The following is a 12,793-nucleotide window of genomic DNA, read 5'->3' as shown; positions in this document are numbered from 1 at the left end:
TTGTTTCACAATTACAAAAAGCTGGGTGTTACACACACCTGTAGTCCTATACCTGAGGAGATGACAGCAGGAAGATTGTGAGTTCAAGACCAACCTGACCTGGGCGGTGGTGGCACACGCCTTTAATCCCAGCACTTGGGAGGCAGAGGCAGGCAGATTTCTGAGTGCAAGAGTTCAAGGCTAGCCTGGTCTACAGAGTGAGTTCCAGGACAGCCAGGAAATTCTTCTACAATATGTGACTTTCACTGAGTGTACATAATATCTTCAGGGATAACAATTAATTTAAATATTTCTATATTAGGCCAAGTATAGTGGCAACATGCATGTAATGCTTGCACTAAGTAGGCAGAAGTAGAAGAATTCCTGACTTACCAGGGCTACAGAACAAGTTCCAAGAACCCTGTCATCATACATCCCCAAAGGAAAAAGAAAGAAAAAAATCTTTACTAAATATAACAAATATTATAGCTGTCTAAATATAAATATATACATATACTTTCTATATAATTGAAAATTTTATAAAATTTAAATATTTTAGTCTTTTTTAAAGTTTTACCTTTTTAATTGTGTGTCTGTTTGTGGGTGTGTATAAGCACAGGTACTACCCTCAAAGGCCAGAAGAGGGCATCAGATCCACTGGTGCTGGTGTTACAGGTGGTTGGGAGCCCCCTGGTGTGGGTGCTAGGAACCAAACTCAGGTCCTCTTTGGGAGCAGCAAATACTCTTTGCTACTAAGCCATTCCTCTAGCTCAAATATTTTATTCTTAAATGAAGGGAATTTGAGTTGGGAGAATATCTTGAACCACTCAGAAGTTGCTAAGTCTATGTGATCTGAGTTCAGTCACAGAAATTTACATGGTGAAAGGAGAAAACCACTCCTTCAAGTTGTTGTCTGACCTCTTTACTAGTCACACAAAGAAATAAATGTAAGGAAGGGAGGTGTCTCATGCATCCTATCTTTGTACCCCTAAGTAAGCAGAGGGTTATATGAAGTTGGTGACTGAGGCTTGTACATGAATATTTACACGAATTACATCAAAGCTCTTACTTTTGTCTTTATAGTAGACCAGCAGTTGCATTAATTCGAAAGTTAATAGCTGTACTAGAATCAATTGAACGACTACCTCTCCATTTGTATGATACACCAGGATCCACATATAACCTCCAGGTAAGTGTGAGAGACAGAGCTGTTACAACCAAGTATATGTAGGAACAATGATATGCTTTATTTACAGAAAAACTTTTCATATTGGATTAAGAAAAATTTCACAGCCGGGTGGTGGTGGCGCACGCTTTTAATCCCCAGCACTTGGGAGCCAGAGGCAGGCGGATTTCTGAGTTCAAGGCCAGCCTGGTCTACAGAGTGAGTTCCAGGACAGCCAGGGCTACACAGAGAAACCCTGTCTCGAAAAACCAAAAAAAAAAAAAAAAAAGAAAGAAAGAAAAATTTCACCTTAATCTTTAAGATTCTAGTTTAAATGCCACTTGATTTTGTAAGAAAGATTTATTTATATGTATGAACATCTTGCCTTCATTTAAATGCACCACATGTATACAATACCAGAGGCAGCTAGAAGATGGTACCAAGTCTCCTGGAGCTAGGATCATAGATGGCTGTAGACTGTCATGTGGGTGTTGGCAACTGGAACTAGAACAAATGCTCTTAGCTATTGAACCATCTCTCTACCCATTTGATTTTTTAAATTGACCTATTATATGACTCTTAGGTGTTATTTTAAATCTGTTTTGTGTGATCACATGTTATATAATATTACATTTAATAAACATAAGTAAATTATATTTTATAGACTCAAGTATTTTTTTAAGTTAAAAAACAAAGTTAAAAGGTTCAAGATTATAAGTTGAGTTTGGTTTTAGTTCAGTTGCACTGTTATAAGAAAAAAGAGATACCAGATACAGTTCTGGCATTTGTATGTAACAGCACCAGCAGCTTTGGTGTCTAGTTTATGGCTTTCTCTAACCATGTGTTCACATGCTAAAGAGAAAGAACAAGCTCTAGCAGGTTTTTATCTTTTATTTTGTTCGTTCTTTTTGAGACTTTTTGAGTATGATATTTTCATACTCTATGGTCCTGGCTAGCCTGGAGCTCAGAGAGATCACTTGCCTCTTTGCCTTTCTAATACTGGGGTTTACAGCCATGAATCACCGTGTTCATCCCTTCTTTCTAACGCCTAATTAATTTCTGAGGGCTGTACCCGCTGGACTTAATCACTTTCCAGAGTTCTACTTCCATATTTAGGCTGAAGTCTTCTATCAGGTCTCTCCATTGGATATCTGTGTTGAGATATAGAACATGAAAAAGTGAAACTATTTTAAACATGGAGGTTTGGGGTTTTGCTTTTAACTTGAGACTGAGTCTCATTTTGCCAGCGACTCTTCAAATTCACTATGTAGTTGAGGATGACCTTGGACTCTCCCAACCCCAAGTTTTCAAATTAAAGTTTTTTCATTTGTTTTTAGTTTCTCTGTGTAGGCCTGGCTGTTCTGGAACTCACTTTGTCCATGCTGGCCTTGAAACTCAGAGATCCACCTGCCACTGCCTCCCGTGTGCTGGGATTAAAGATGTGTGCCTCCACCACTACCTAGCTTCCAATTAAACTCTTTAAAATATCGTATTAGATTTTTTTTTTTACTTTATACATTAATTCATTTTATTTTGATCAAGTGCCTCCTCTTCACCTCCCCTTACAACTCCTCCTGGGCCCCTTCCTTCATCTCCCCAATTTCATGTCACATATAGATTTAGATATAAAACTACTGAGAGTAGTTAGGTTTACCTGTGTGCATGTGCTTATAGAACTGTCCACTATAACACGGGCAGACCTATCCCTGAGGAAAAACTGACATCTCCCACTACCTGTTGAAAGTCTGTAGTTCCCCAGCTAGGAGTAGGGCCTTGTGAGCTCCCACTCCATACTACAATATTGACTAGTATTGATCTTGTGCAGGCATTATGGGCAACCACGATTGTTGACAGTTTGGGAGTATACCTGTCCATGTTCAGAAGCATGGTTCTAGTTCTTCCTGGCCTCTGGCATTTACACTCTTTTCTACCCCTTTCCTCAATGTTGACCGTGTCTTGGCTGGGAGTGGTAATAGATGTCCTGTTTCCCGGGAACCTTGATCATTTGTGGTTCTTTGTATTAACCTCTGACCACTGCTAAAGTAAGTTTCTTTGATGAAGGGTGAGAGCTGGATGGAGCCTCCTGAGTGCTTTGAACTCTTGATCCTCCTGTCTTCATCTTCAAATGCTTGAATTATAGATGTGTCACCATGCTCAGTCTCTTCATGGCTTTCTGTATCATTGGTTAGAGCCTTCAACAGCCTTTCTGTTCTTACTAACCATGTAATTTTATGGCCTGGTTTTAGACATATAGCTAGAGATATGATATATCACAATCATTCATTCCATTATTTTGCTAATAGCCAAGATCTAGATAGGGTAAAACAGAACAAAAACCCCAAAACAACAAAAACAAGCCCATATTTTACTGCTGATATCCCAGCCATGATCTGTGTCACATACTGTATGAATTAATTTAGTATTGCCTAGAAGGTCCTTCTTTAGTAAGTTTGTACCTTTATTTAACTTATTCTATATGGAATTGTTACAGTATATAGAATAGTTTCTTTTAAACTTAGCATTTAATAATCAGTTAATGATTTACTTTGCCAAAGCAGTGCCTCCTCGATGCTAGTGAAGTTTTTGTAACTGCCAAATCTTACTTGTTACATCTTGTAAGATCTTAAAGAAACCAAACCCAACCAACCAACCAAAAATAAACAAACAAAACTCACCTAACTTTTTTTTTTAAAGATTTATTTATTTATTTTATGTATATGAGTACACTGTAGCTGTCTTCAGACACACCAGAAGAGGGCATCAGATCTCATTATAGATGGTTGTGAGCCACCATGTGGTTGCTGGGATCTGAACTCAGGACCTCTGGAAGTTCAGTCAGTGCCCTTAACCACTGAGCCATCTCTCCAGCCCCAGAGAGGAGGCAGGCAGCTTTTCTCTCAGGAATTCAGCTTCATGTAAATTTAGGGCTGGAGAGATGGCTCAGCCGTTAAAGGCTAGGCTCACAACCAAAAATATAAAACTCACCTAACTTAATAAAGCCACTAGCCTCCAGCACTACAGAGCTTGTCCATCCAGGGAGTCTGTGATTATAAACATACTGAAAAAGATATTGAAGGTTACTGTGTGTTCCAGTTAGGCAACTTATAGGAACAAAGATACTGAGCCATTGATTTTTGCCTTTATCCTTCCTGAGAGAATTGGAGGATAGTCTCAAAGTCTACAAATTCACTTCCTCAAATCTATATAGGATTGCTAATGTCTTCAAAAAAATTCTTATTATGTCTTATTATGTGTCTAAGTATTCTGTCTGCATCTAAGTGTACCATATATATGTCTGGTGCCTGCAGAAGCCAGAGGAGGGTATTAGATGCTCTAAAACTGGAACTGAAGATAAGGTTGTAAGCTGCTTGCAGATGCTGGGAAACAAATCCTGGTCTTTTGGAAGAGCAGAAAGTGCTCATAAAGGCTGGGCCATCTCTTCAGGCTCCAAGTGTCTTTTATTTTATACTTAGTCAGTGTTTTTGTTTGTTGGTTTGTTTGATTTTTTAAGATGGGGTTTCATACATCCCAGGCTGGCCTTGAACTCCCTAATGTAGGTAAGGATGCTCTCGAGCTCTCAGTCTTCCTTCTTCCACCTCCCAAGTACTGGGATGACAGTTGTGAGCCACCATGTTGGGTGTCTGTGCTGCTCGGACTGAACCCAAGACAGGTGGTCTGCTGGCTGAGTCATATCCCTAGCCTTATGTACATTTTCATTTCAGAAATCTGTGTAAAATCCAAAGAAACAAGGTCAGAAATGTGCCAAATGTCTAAGGGAATGTTTAATAGTTTTTCTGTAGGAATTAAGTAAGATTATGTAGAAATAAACCTTACTGAAATCTATTACATGCTAAAATGTTTCGGATCAAAAATTATCTTGCATTTTTAAGTTTATTAGAGCCTAGTATCTTAGTTTTATTTCTATTGCTGTGATAAAATACATTAATTAAAAGCAAATTAGAGGGTGAAGGGGTTAACTGACCTCAATTCCATATTATAGTTGTCTTAGGGTTTCCATTGCTGTGAAGAGACACCATGACCAAGGTAACTCTCATAAAGGACAGCATTTAATTAAGGCTAGCTCACAGGTTCAGAGGCTCAGTCCATTATCATCAAGGCAGGAAGTGAGGCAGACATGGTGATGGAGAAGGAGCTGAGAGTTCTACATCTTGATCTGACTGCAGCCAGGAGAGGCCTGTCTCCTAGGCAGCTAGGAGGAAGGTTTCAAAGCCCACCCCCACTGTCACACATTTTCTCCAACAAGGTCACACCTCCTCATAGTGCCACTCTCTGGGCCAAGTATTTTCAGACCACCACAACATATCCACTGTTGTGGAAAGTCCCAGAGGCAGGTGTTTTGAGACAAGTCACATCACATAGGGAGCAGAGAGAAGGTGCCTGTGCTGTCCGAGCACTCCTTCAGGCAGCCTTTTCCACTTTCAGTGGTGCCGCCCACATTTCGGCTGGGTCTTCCACACTAAGATGAGACTACAGAACACACTGATCTAGACCTCTCAGTGGAGGCTCTCCTCTCATGTCATTCTACGTCCTAGAAAGTAATGGAAGCCAGCTGACACTTAAAAGTCACTTTTGGGGCTTCAGAGATGGCAGATAAAGCCATTTGCAACCAAGCCTGAGGACCTGGGTTCTATCTCTAAGACCCACGAGATAAAAGTAAAAGGAGAGAATTGATTTCCACAGTCATTTTCTGACTGTCACATTTCCCACCCCACTAAACTAAATAAAGAAAGTATAATAAGAATATTTTAAAAGGAAACAACCAAAACCGTGACTTTTACAGCCAGTGAGTGCTTGCTGCCAAGCTCGATTCCTAGACCCAGTGGGGTGAAGGGAGAGGATTGTTCCTTTGAGTTTTGCTTGTGCTAATGTTCGTTCACTTACACACACAGTAAATAAGGAAATAGAGAAATAGATGCACACATTTATAAAAGGTTTGTATATATGTTGTGTCTTCAAAGGAATAAGTTGACTAGATACTTAAAGAAATTTAACTAATTTATGACTTATAAGCTATATATTCTGTGAAAGCATTTCATTTGTTTATTTTTTGGGTGGTGGGGTGGGATAGGGTCTCACTATGGCTGTCCTAGAACTCTGTGCAGATGAGGCTGGCCTCTTTAAACTCACAGAGTCTCACCTAGAACTCACCTGCTTCTGCCTGCCAGGCGCTAGGATTAACGGCACGTGCACCACTGCTGAGTCATCTGAGAAAGTACTTTATGGTTTTACTTAAAGAATGTACATTTGCGAGTTAACTTGTCTCCTTATAATTAATATCAGTCATTGGACCTTTTTACAAGGCATGTAGAAACATGTATTGATGTAATTCCTTATGTTCTTCTTTCTTTTTTATTTTTTTGAGGCCAAGTTTTACAGGTCACCCAGGCTGCCCTCAACCTTGTGACAATTCTCCCGCCCCATTCTCTCAACTGTTGGTATTGCAAATATGCCACCACACTTGGTGTTATCCTGGCTATACTTTATAATAAATCTCAGTTTATGTTTATGAATAATGTTTGTGAATAATTTTTACAATGATAACAAAACAAGGGCTTCTCTGAAGATGTTGATGGGTTTTGTGTAGATACTTACAAGAAGATTACGCTTTCGGTTGGAACGTGCACCTGGTGAAACCGCATTAATAGACCGGACAGGCCGGATGCTGAAGATGGAGCCCTTAGCTACAGTTGAATCTCTGGAACAGTATCTGCTGAAAATGGTGAGCTTTGTGTGGCAGGGCTTCGTGAAATAGACGTTCACCACGTTACTTTAACCCTTTGTAGGAAAGTCATGTAAATGTATATCCAAAGTTATGGTAGTACTACTTCTAGAAATCTGTTTTAGAAAACATGTCTTAAAAATAATTTCAACATAAAGGTGTTTATTCATGTTCATTTAATATTGAAATAGTAGACAAAAGTCTTAGTACTGTTCAATAAAGGAGTAGGCAGTCATTTCTAAAGTATTTATTAGCATTACATTCTTTTGAGACAGTCTGCTATAGTCTGGGTTGTCCTGCACTAATTGTGCAGCTGAGCTGTCTTTGAACATCCTGGTCCTACAGACCACCATTCCCATCTTACAATGTTGTATTGAAAAAGTAACAAATTACACATGTGAGTCACTGCACCTAAGCTCTTATTTTTAATAGAGAATTATGACAGTTACTTCTTAATTTGAATATTATATAGCTTTAAAGGTATTTGAAGACCAGTGATAATAGAAAATGTTTTTGTTTACTGTGACGATGGCATTTTATAATCAAGGCCATTTTTCTGTTAAGTTCTGTGAGGAGTACTCTGGCTGGGTGTGTGTTTCAGTGATCACGTTTGAGCACATGCAGAGCCCTGGCGTGCTTCTCTATCTAGCAGTGTAACACAACAGCAAATGCAAGCACACCGTGTCACTGATCACAGAGCTCTTTGACTGGGGACACCTTAGTTTTTTTGTGTAGTCTTCAAGTGTTTAACTCTTGGCTAGGTGGTCATTTTAAAAGTATTTATTGACTTTGAAAAGGTTGGAAAGGGTGGCTTAATGTTTTTTAAAATAGACTTATTAAAATGAAAGTCTTCTCTATTTACTTTGATTTAGGTAGCAAAGCAGTGGTACGATTTTGATCGATCCTCATTTGTTTTTGTTCGAAAATTAAGAGAAGGCCAAAATTTTATATTTCGACACCAGCATGATTTTGATGAAAATGGAATCATTTACTGGATTGGAACAAATGCAAAGTAAGTTATTTCATTTAAGCTACAGTGACAGTACTTAACCGGGAAAACCTTTTAGTTAGTAGAGTAAAATGATTAGGTGTTTACTGAACATCTTTCTACTTACGGAACTTTATCTTATGTGTTGAATTTAAGATTATACCCCAGGTTGCCCTTCAGCTTGCTGTGTAGCCAAGGGTAATCTTGAGGTCCTCATCACTTTCCATCTGTTGGGCTCAAGAAGTGGACCACCATTCTCAGTTTGTAATTTGGAATTAAAAACTAAATACAAACAAATGCAAATTGCCTTACTTGATTTCTCCTTGGTTTCTGTTTTTAATTTACAATTTTTATTTTTGTGTAGAACTGCATATGAATGGGTAAATCCTGCAGCTTATGGGCTCGTAGTCGTAACATCATCAGAAGGAAGAAATCTGCCATATGGCCGCTTGGAGGACATACTAAGTCGAGATAATTCAGCTTTAAATTGTCACAGCAATGATGATAAAAATGCCTGGTTTGCCATAGATCTGGGTGTCTGGGTAATACCATCAGCATACACACTTCGTCATGCTCGTGGCTACGGAAGATCCGCACTGAGAAATTGGGTTTTCCAGGTATCCAAAGATGGACAGAACTGGACTTCTTTGTATACCCATGTTGATGACTGCAGTCTCAATGAACCAGGGTTAGTTCAGGAGTCTTTGAAAATTGGGGAAATTAGTAAAGAGCTTTGTTTATTTTTATGATTGTATATTATATAGAGCTCTATTTTTTTAAATATTAAATAAGATACTTTTTTTTTTCTAAAAACAAATCACTTGATACATAGTTTAGACATTGAAAGTTTGAAATACTGGCTTTACTGAAACTGAAAATAATCAGATTGTGGGCCAGCTCGGTGGCTATGGGGTAAAGGCTTTTGTTGCCCAGACTGATAACCTGAGTTTGAGCCTCAGAATCCACATGGTGGACAGAGAGAAGGCCAACTCCTACAAGGTGTTCTTTAACAGATATGTTTCCTTGGACATGTGCTCCCATGTGCATGCACAGACACACACAAACACACACACGCTAGCGGCTGGAGTTGGCTCAGAGATTAAGAGCACTGCCTCCTCTTTAGAGAACCTGGGGTTTTGTTCCCAGAACCCACATGGCAGCTTATAGCAGTGTTTAACTTTATTCTCAGGGGTTCTGACATCCTCTTCTGGCCTCCGAGGATACTGCATGCACAGGGCATATACATGCAGGCAAAACATGCTTAAAACATATTTTAAACTAAAAATAGAAATTAAAAAATAAAATATAGTGTCTTTTATAAAGTTTAGATTACGTTTTGATAAGAAGCTGGTGCTATTTGCACAGGCACTTAGGAGAGCAGTGCAGCACACAAGTGGAGGACCGCTATCCGTGCTCCACACTGATGTAGTCATCATGTAAGGTGATAGGACAGGCAGATGACCGGCTCACTGGCAGTAGTTACTTGTTGCAGTGGTATGGCTAATTGAAAAATGTCTTATTTTTATGAATTCTTAATTTTTTTCTTTAGGTATAGGTATGAATTTGTGTGGTACTGAAAATTGAACAGAAGACTTGTGCTTAGCTGAGCTACACTATACCCCCAGCCAGAATATATATATATTTTCACAATTAGATTTAAAAAAAAATTTCTTTTAAATTGATTTCCATATTTGATATAGCATGAAAGGAAGTGGTATTATTATTAGGATTAGTGGGCAAAGTTTTTGAGTTTTAAAGGTAAAAATTTTTAATATGTTTAAAATGACAAGAATTTACAAAGAAATTTCATTTTAAAAATACTTCTTTTCCTTTTAAACATCCTTTTGTATTAATCAAATCATTTGACACTGTAAATAAACTAAATATTTATTAAATTTTATGTTTAATGTTTTATCCATTTTTGTAATCAATTTGTTTTGTTTGTTTTTTGAGATAAGGTCTCACTGTGTAGCCCTGGATGGCCTGGTCTGGAACTCAGTCTGTATTTCAGGCTGGCCTTGAACTTACAGCCATCTGTCTGCCTCTGGGATTAAAGGCATGCAACACAATGCCTGGCTTTTCTATTTTTTGTAATCAGATTTTAAGTGACGATTAAGGCTATGCTCTTTTTTTCTAAAGTTTGTATAAAAAAGTGTTCTCGCACTATCTTTTTTCATATAATTTTTTTAAAAATCATTTTAAAACTTTTTGTTTAATGCATTTACAGGTCAACTGCAACGTGGCCACTTGACCCAGCGAAGGATGAAAAACAAGGGTGGCGGCACGTGAGGCTGAAGCAGATGGGGAAGAACGCCAGTGGACAAACGCACTACCTCTCGCTCTCTGGCTTTGAACTCTATGGCACTGTAAATGGCGTGTGCGAAGACCAACTAGGTAATGAAGGACATGAGGCCTCTCTAACTTTCTACAACTGTTTAGTAAAGTGACTTGGTTTATATTTCTCTAATTCTGATCTCCTAGGGAAAGCAGCTAAAGAAGCAGAAGCTAATCTTAGAAGGCAGAGGCGCCTGGTGCGCTCTCAGGTCCTGAAGTACATGGTTCCAGGAGCACGTGTTATCAGAGGCCTTGACTGGAAGTGGCGAGATCAGGATGGCAGCCCGCAGGGAGAAGGCACAGTCACAGGAGAGCTGCACAATGGTGAGTTGGTGGTTAGCACTTGGTGGTGAACCACGTGTCTTCCTTTTGTCTTTGGATACTTTGTAGATTGTATAAATATACCAGAACTTTTTAGAAGAACTAATAATGACTTAACATTAAAATGAAAAAAGCTGGAAGTAGTGGCATCTGTCTGTAATCTCAGCACCCGGAGGCAGAGGCAGTGAATCTCACTGAGTTTGAGGCCAGCCTAATAGATCCAGGCCAATCAGAGCTTCATGGTTCAGACCCTTTCTAAAAAGTAACAACTCAATTACTTAGAATAAATAATTAAAATAAAACAAAATCTTAGATTTTGGCTAGAATCTATTTGCTAATATTGTAAAGTGATTCTTGAGCTAGTATAAATAAAGTATTTCAGATCCATTTCTTCTTTCTTAGTTCATTGTTCTCAAGTTACCATTAATTCCTGACATGAATTTCTTGGTTGTTTTAGGATTTAGGTAGTGCCCTTTTACTGTACTAAAGACATAGAGAAGAGAAAGGATTAGTGTTCACAGTTATTTTTTCTGTAGAGCAAGAAATAGTTTCTTGATCACTTAGTAGATTATTACAGTCTACCAGCTTTTGGAGGGAATTTATCTGTAGTAGGGCTACAGATACCTTCTGTAGTAGGGCTAATTGTACAAAGAAGGTAAATTCATTTTAATCTTTGTGCTGTAGATTTTTAGCAAAAGTCCTTACCCAAATAATAAGCTACTGTTAACTGCCACAGCAGCTGTCCTGGCTAGTTTTTTGGAACATTTAAAAGGCTTACTTGGTAGCAGGTGATTTGCTTGAATCATAGTAAGTTCTTTCTTATCAATCGTACTGAGCACTAAAGAATGTAAAGTGTTTATATTCTTATTTTCTAATATTTAAAGAGCTATATTAAAAATTATGGGACAGGGACTTTAGCTCAGTTGGTAGAGTGCTTGCTCTATGGATATGAAGCCCTGGGTCTGATTCACAGCATAAATCCTAGCTGGAGGTGTTCCTAGGCTAGAGACCTGTCTATAAAAATAAAATTTAAAGGAAGATAGACCTTAGGAGAATAGTGGTTATTTTTTTTTTTTTTTTGTTTTTTGTTTTTTTTTGGTTTTTTTGAGACAGGGTTTCTCTGTGTAGCCCTGGCTGTCCTGGAACTCACTCTGTAGACCAGGCTGGCCTCGAACTCTCAAACTCAGAAATCCACCTGCCTCTGCCTCCCAAGTGCTGGGATTAAAGGCATGCGCCACCATCGCCCGGCCTAATAGTGGTTATTTTTAATGCATTTACTTTTAAGTGATTAAAAGCATTCAATTTAAATAACTAATAAATTAGTAAATTCTATTGTTTTTAAAGTTTCCATTCCTTAAAATTTTTATTACTAACCACATTTCTATAGCATTGAACCCCAGTTACAGACCACTAAAATCATATACAGGTTTATAGGGAGATAAAATACCAGCAATGGTTGAGATAAAAGAACACCATTCTAATAAGATATTTAAAAATTTTAAGTGTCTTATTCTTGTTAATAAGTTCATATTCTCTCATATAAATTGAAGTGTGTGTCTTACAAGGCAGGTGATAGCTAGTAATATGCGATACAGTTCATTTTCCTCTGGAAGGAGTCAGCTGAAACCACCACATAGAAATTAGCATCTTAATTTCAGAACTTAGAACTCAAGAAAGACACATGCTTCTAATCCTCTAAATGTTGAAATCCAGTTTTAGCTTCAAGAATGTCAGAAGTTTTAGTTTTCAAATACATTTCCCAAGATTGGTAATCTTACTAACTCTATCTTTTAATCTATGTTTGGAGCATAGGAATATTTTATATTTAGGTATAAATATGTTCACCTTTTAAAAGTTTTCTCAAGCCTAACATAAATGGTGTATACTATTTAGTATATTCCCACATTGCATCAGGTGTATCCATTGCTCTTCTGAAGAGTCTGTGTTGGTAGAACTACCCATTTATCTCCTTATTCTGCAGAATTGTAAAGGGACTTTGTTAAACTTCATCTATTCGAAGGTCAAGGCAAAATATAATTCACCTGCCTTCTGGGTAAAGCAAATGCATATTTATATTTAATAATATTCATATATAGTTTGGTCAATTAAGTATATATTGGTATCAATGCAATACAAATCTCAACTTTATTAATGCTAGCATACATTATTGCACCTTTTCTTATGCTTTTCTGTGTAGCAAAAGGTAGTTAAATGTTGGTTCTTTAAAAATTATTTCAACATACAAATACAAAATACATATAATATG

The 12,793-nt window shown here is 37.8% G+C and overlaps 1 protein-coding gene across 4 annotated transcripts in view; it reads left to right on the top strand.

Annotated features, from left to right (window-relative positions):
• Nucleotides 1-12,793, top strand: part of Hectd1 (HECT domain E3 ubiquitin protein ligase 1) — an 89,692-nt gene that overhangs the window by 51,501 nt on the left and 25,398 nt on the right. For all 4 annotated transcript variants that reach the window (XM_028757437.1, XM_028757439.1, XM_028757438.1 and 1 more), the window contains 6 exons: nt 1,063-1,168; nt 6,750-6,884; nt 7,757-7,896; nt 8,237-8,560; nt 10,100-10,266; nt 10,354-10,530. In XM_028757437.1, coding sequence (XP_028613270.1) covers nt 1,063-1,168; nt 6,750-6,884; nt 7,757-7,896; nt 8,237-8,560; nt 10,100-10,266; nt 10,354-10,530 — 1,049 coding nt within the window. The remainder of the gene's footprint in view (nt 1-1,062; nt 1,169-6,749; nt 6,885-7,756; nt 7,897-8,236; nt 8,561-10,099; nt 10,267-10,353; nt 10,531-12,793) is intronic.

This window comes from Grammomys surdaster, unplaced genomic scaffold (genome assembly GCF_004785775.1).
Source record: "Grammomys surdaster isolate TR1022 unplaced genomic scaffold, NIH_TR_1.0 126163, whole genome shotgun sequence".
Taxonomy (NCBI): Eukaryota; Metazoa; Chordata; class Mammalia; order Rodentia; family Muridae; genus Grammomys; species Grammomys surdaster.
The sequence above is the reverse complement of the archived record's forward strand: the minus strand, read 5'-3'. Positions and strand labels throughout refer to the sequence as shown.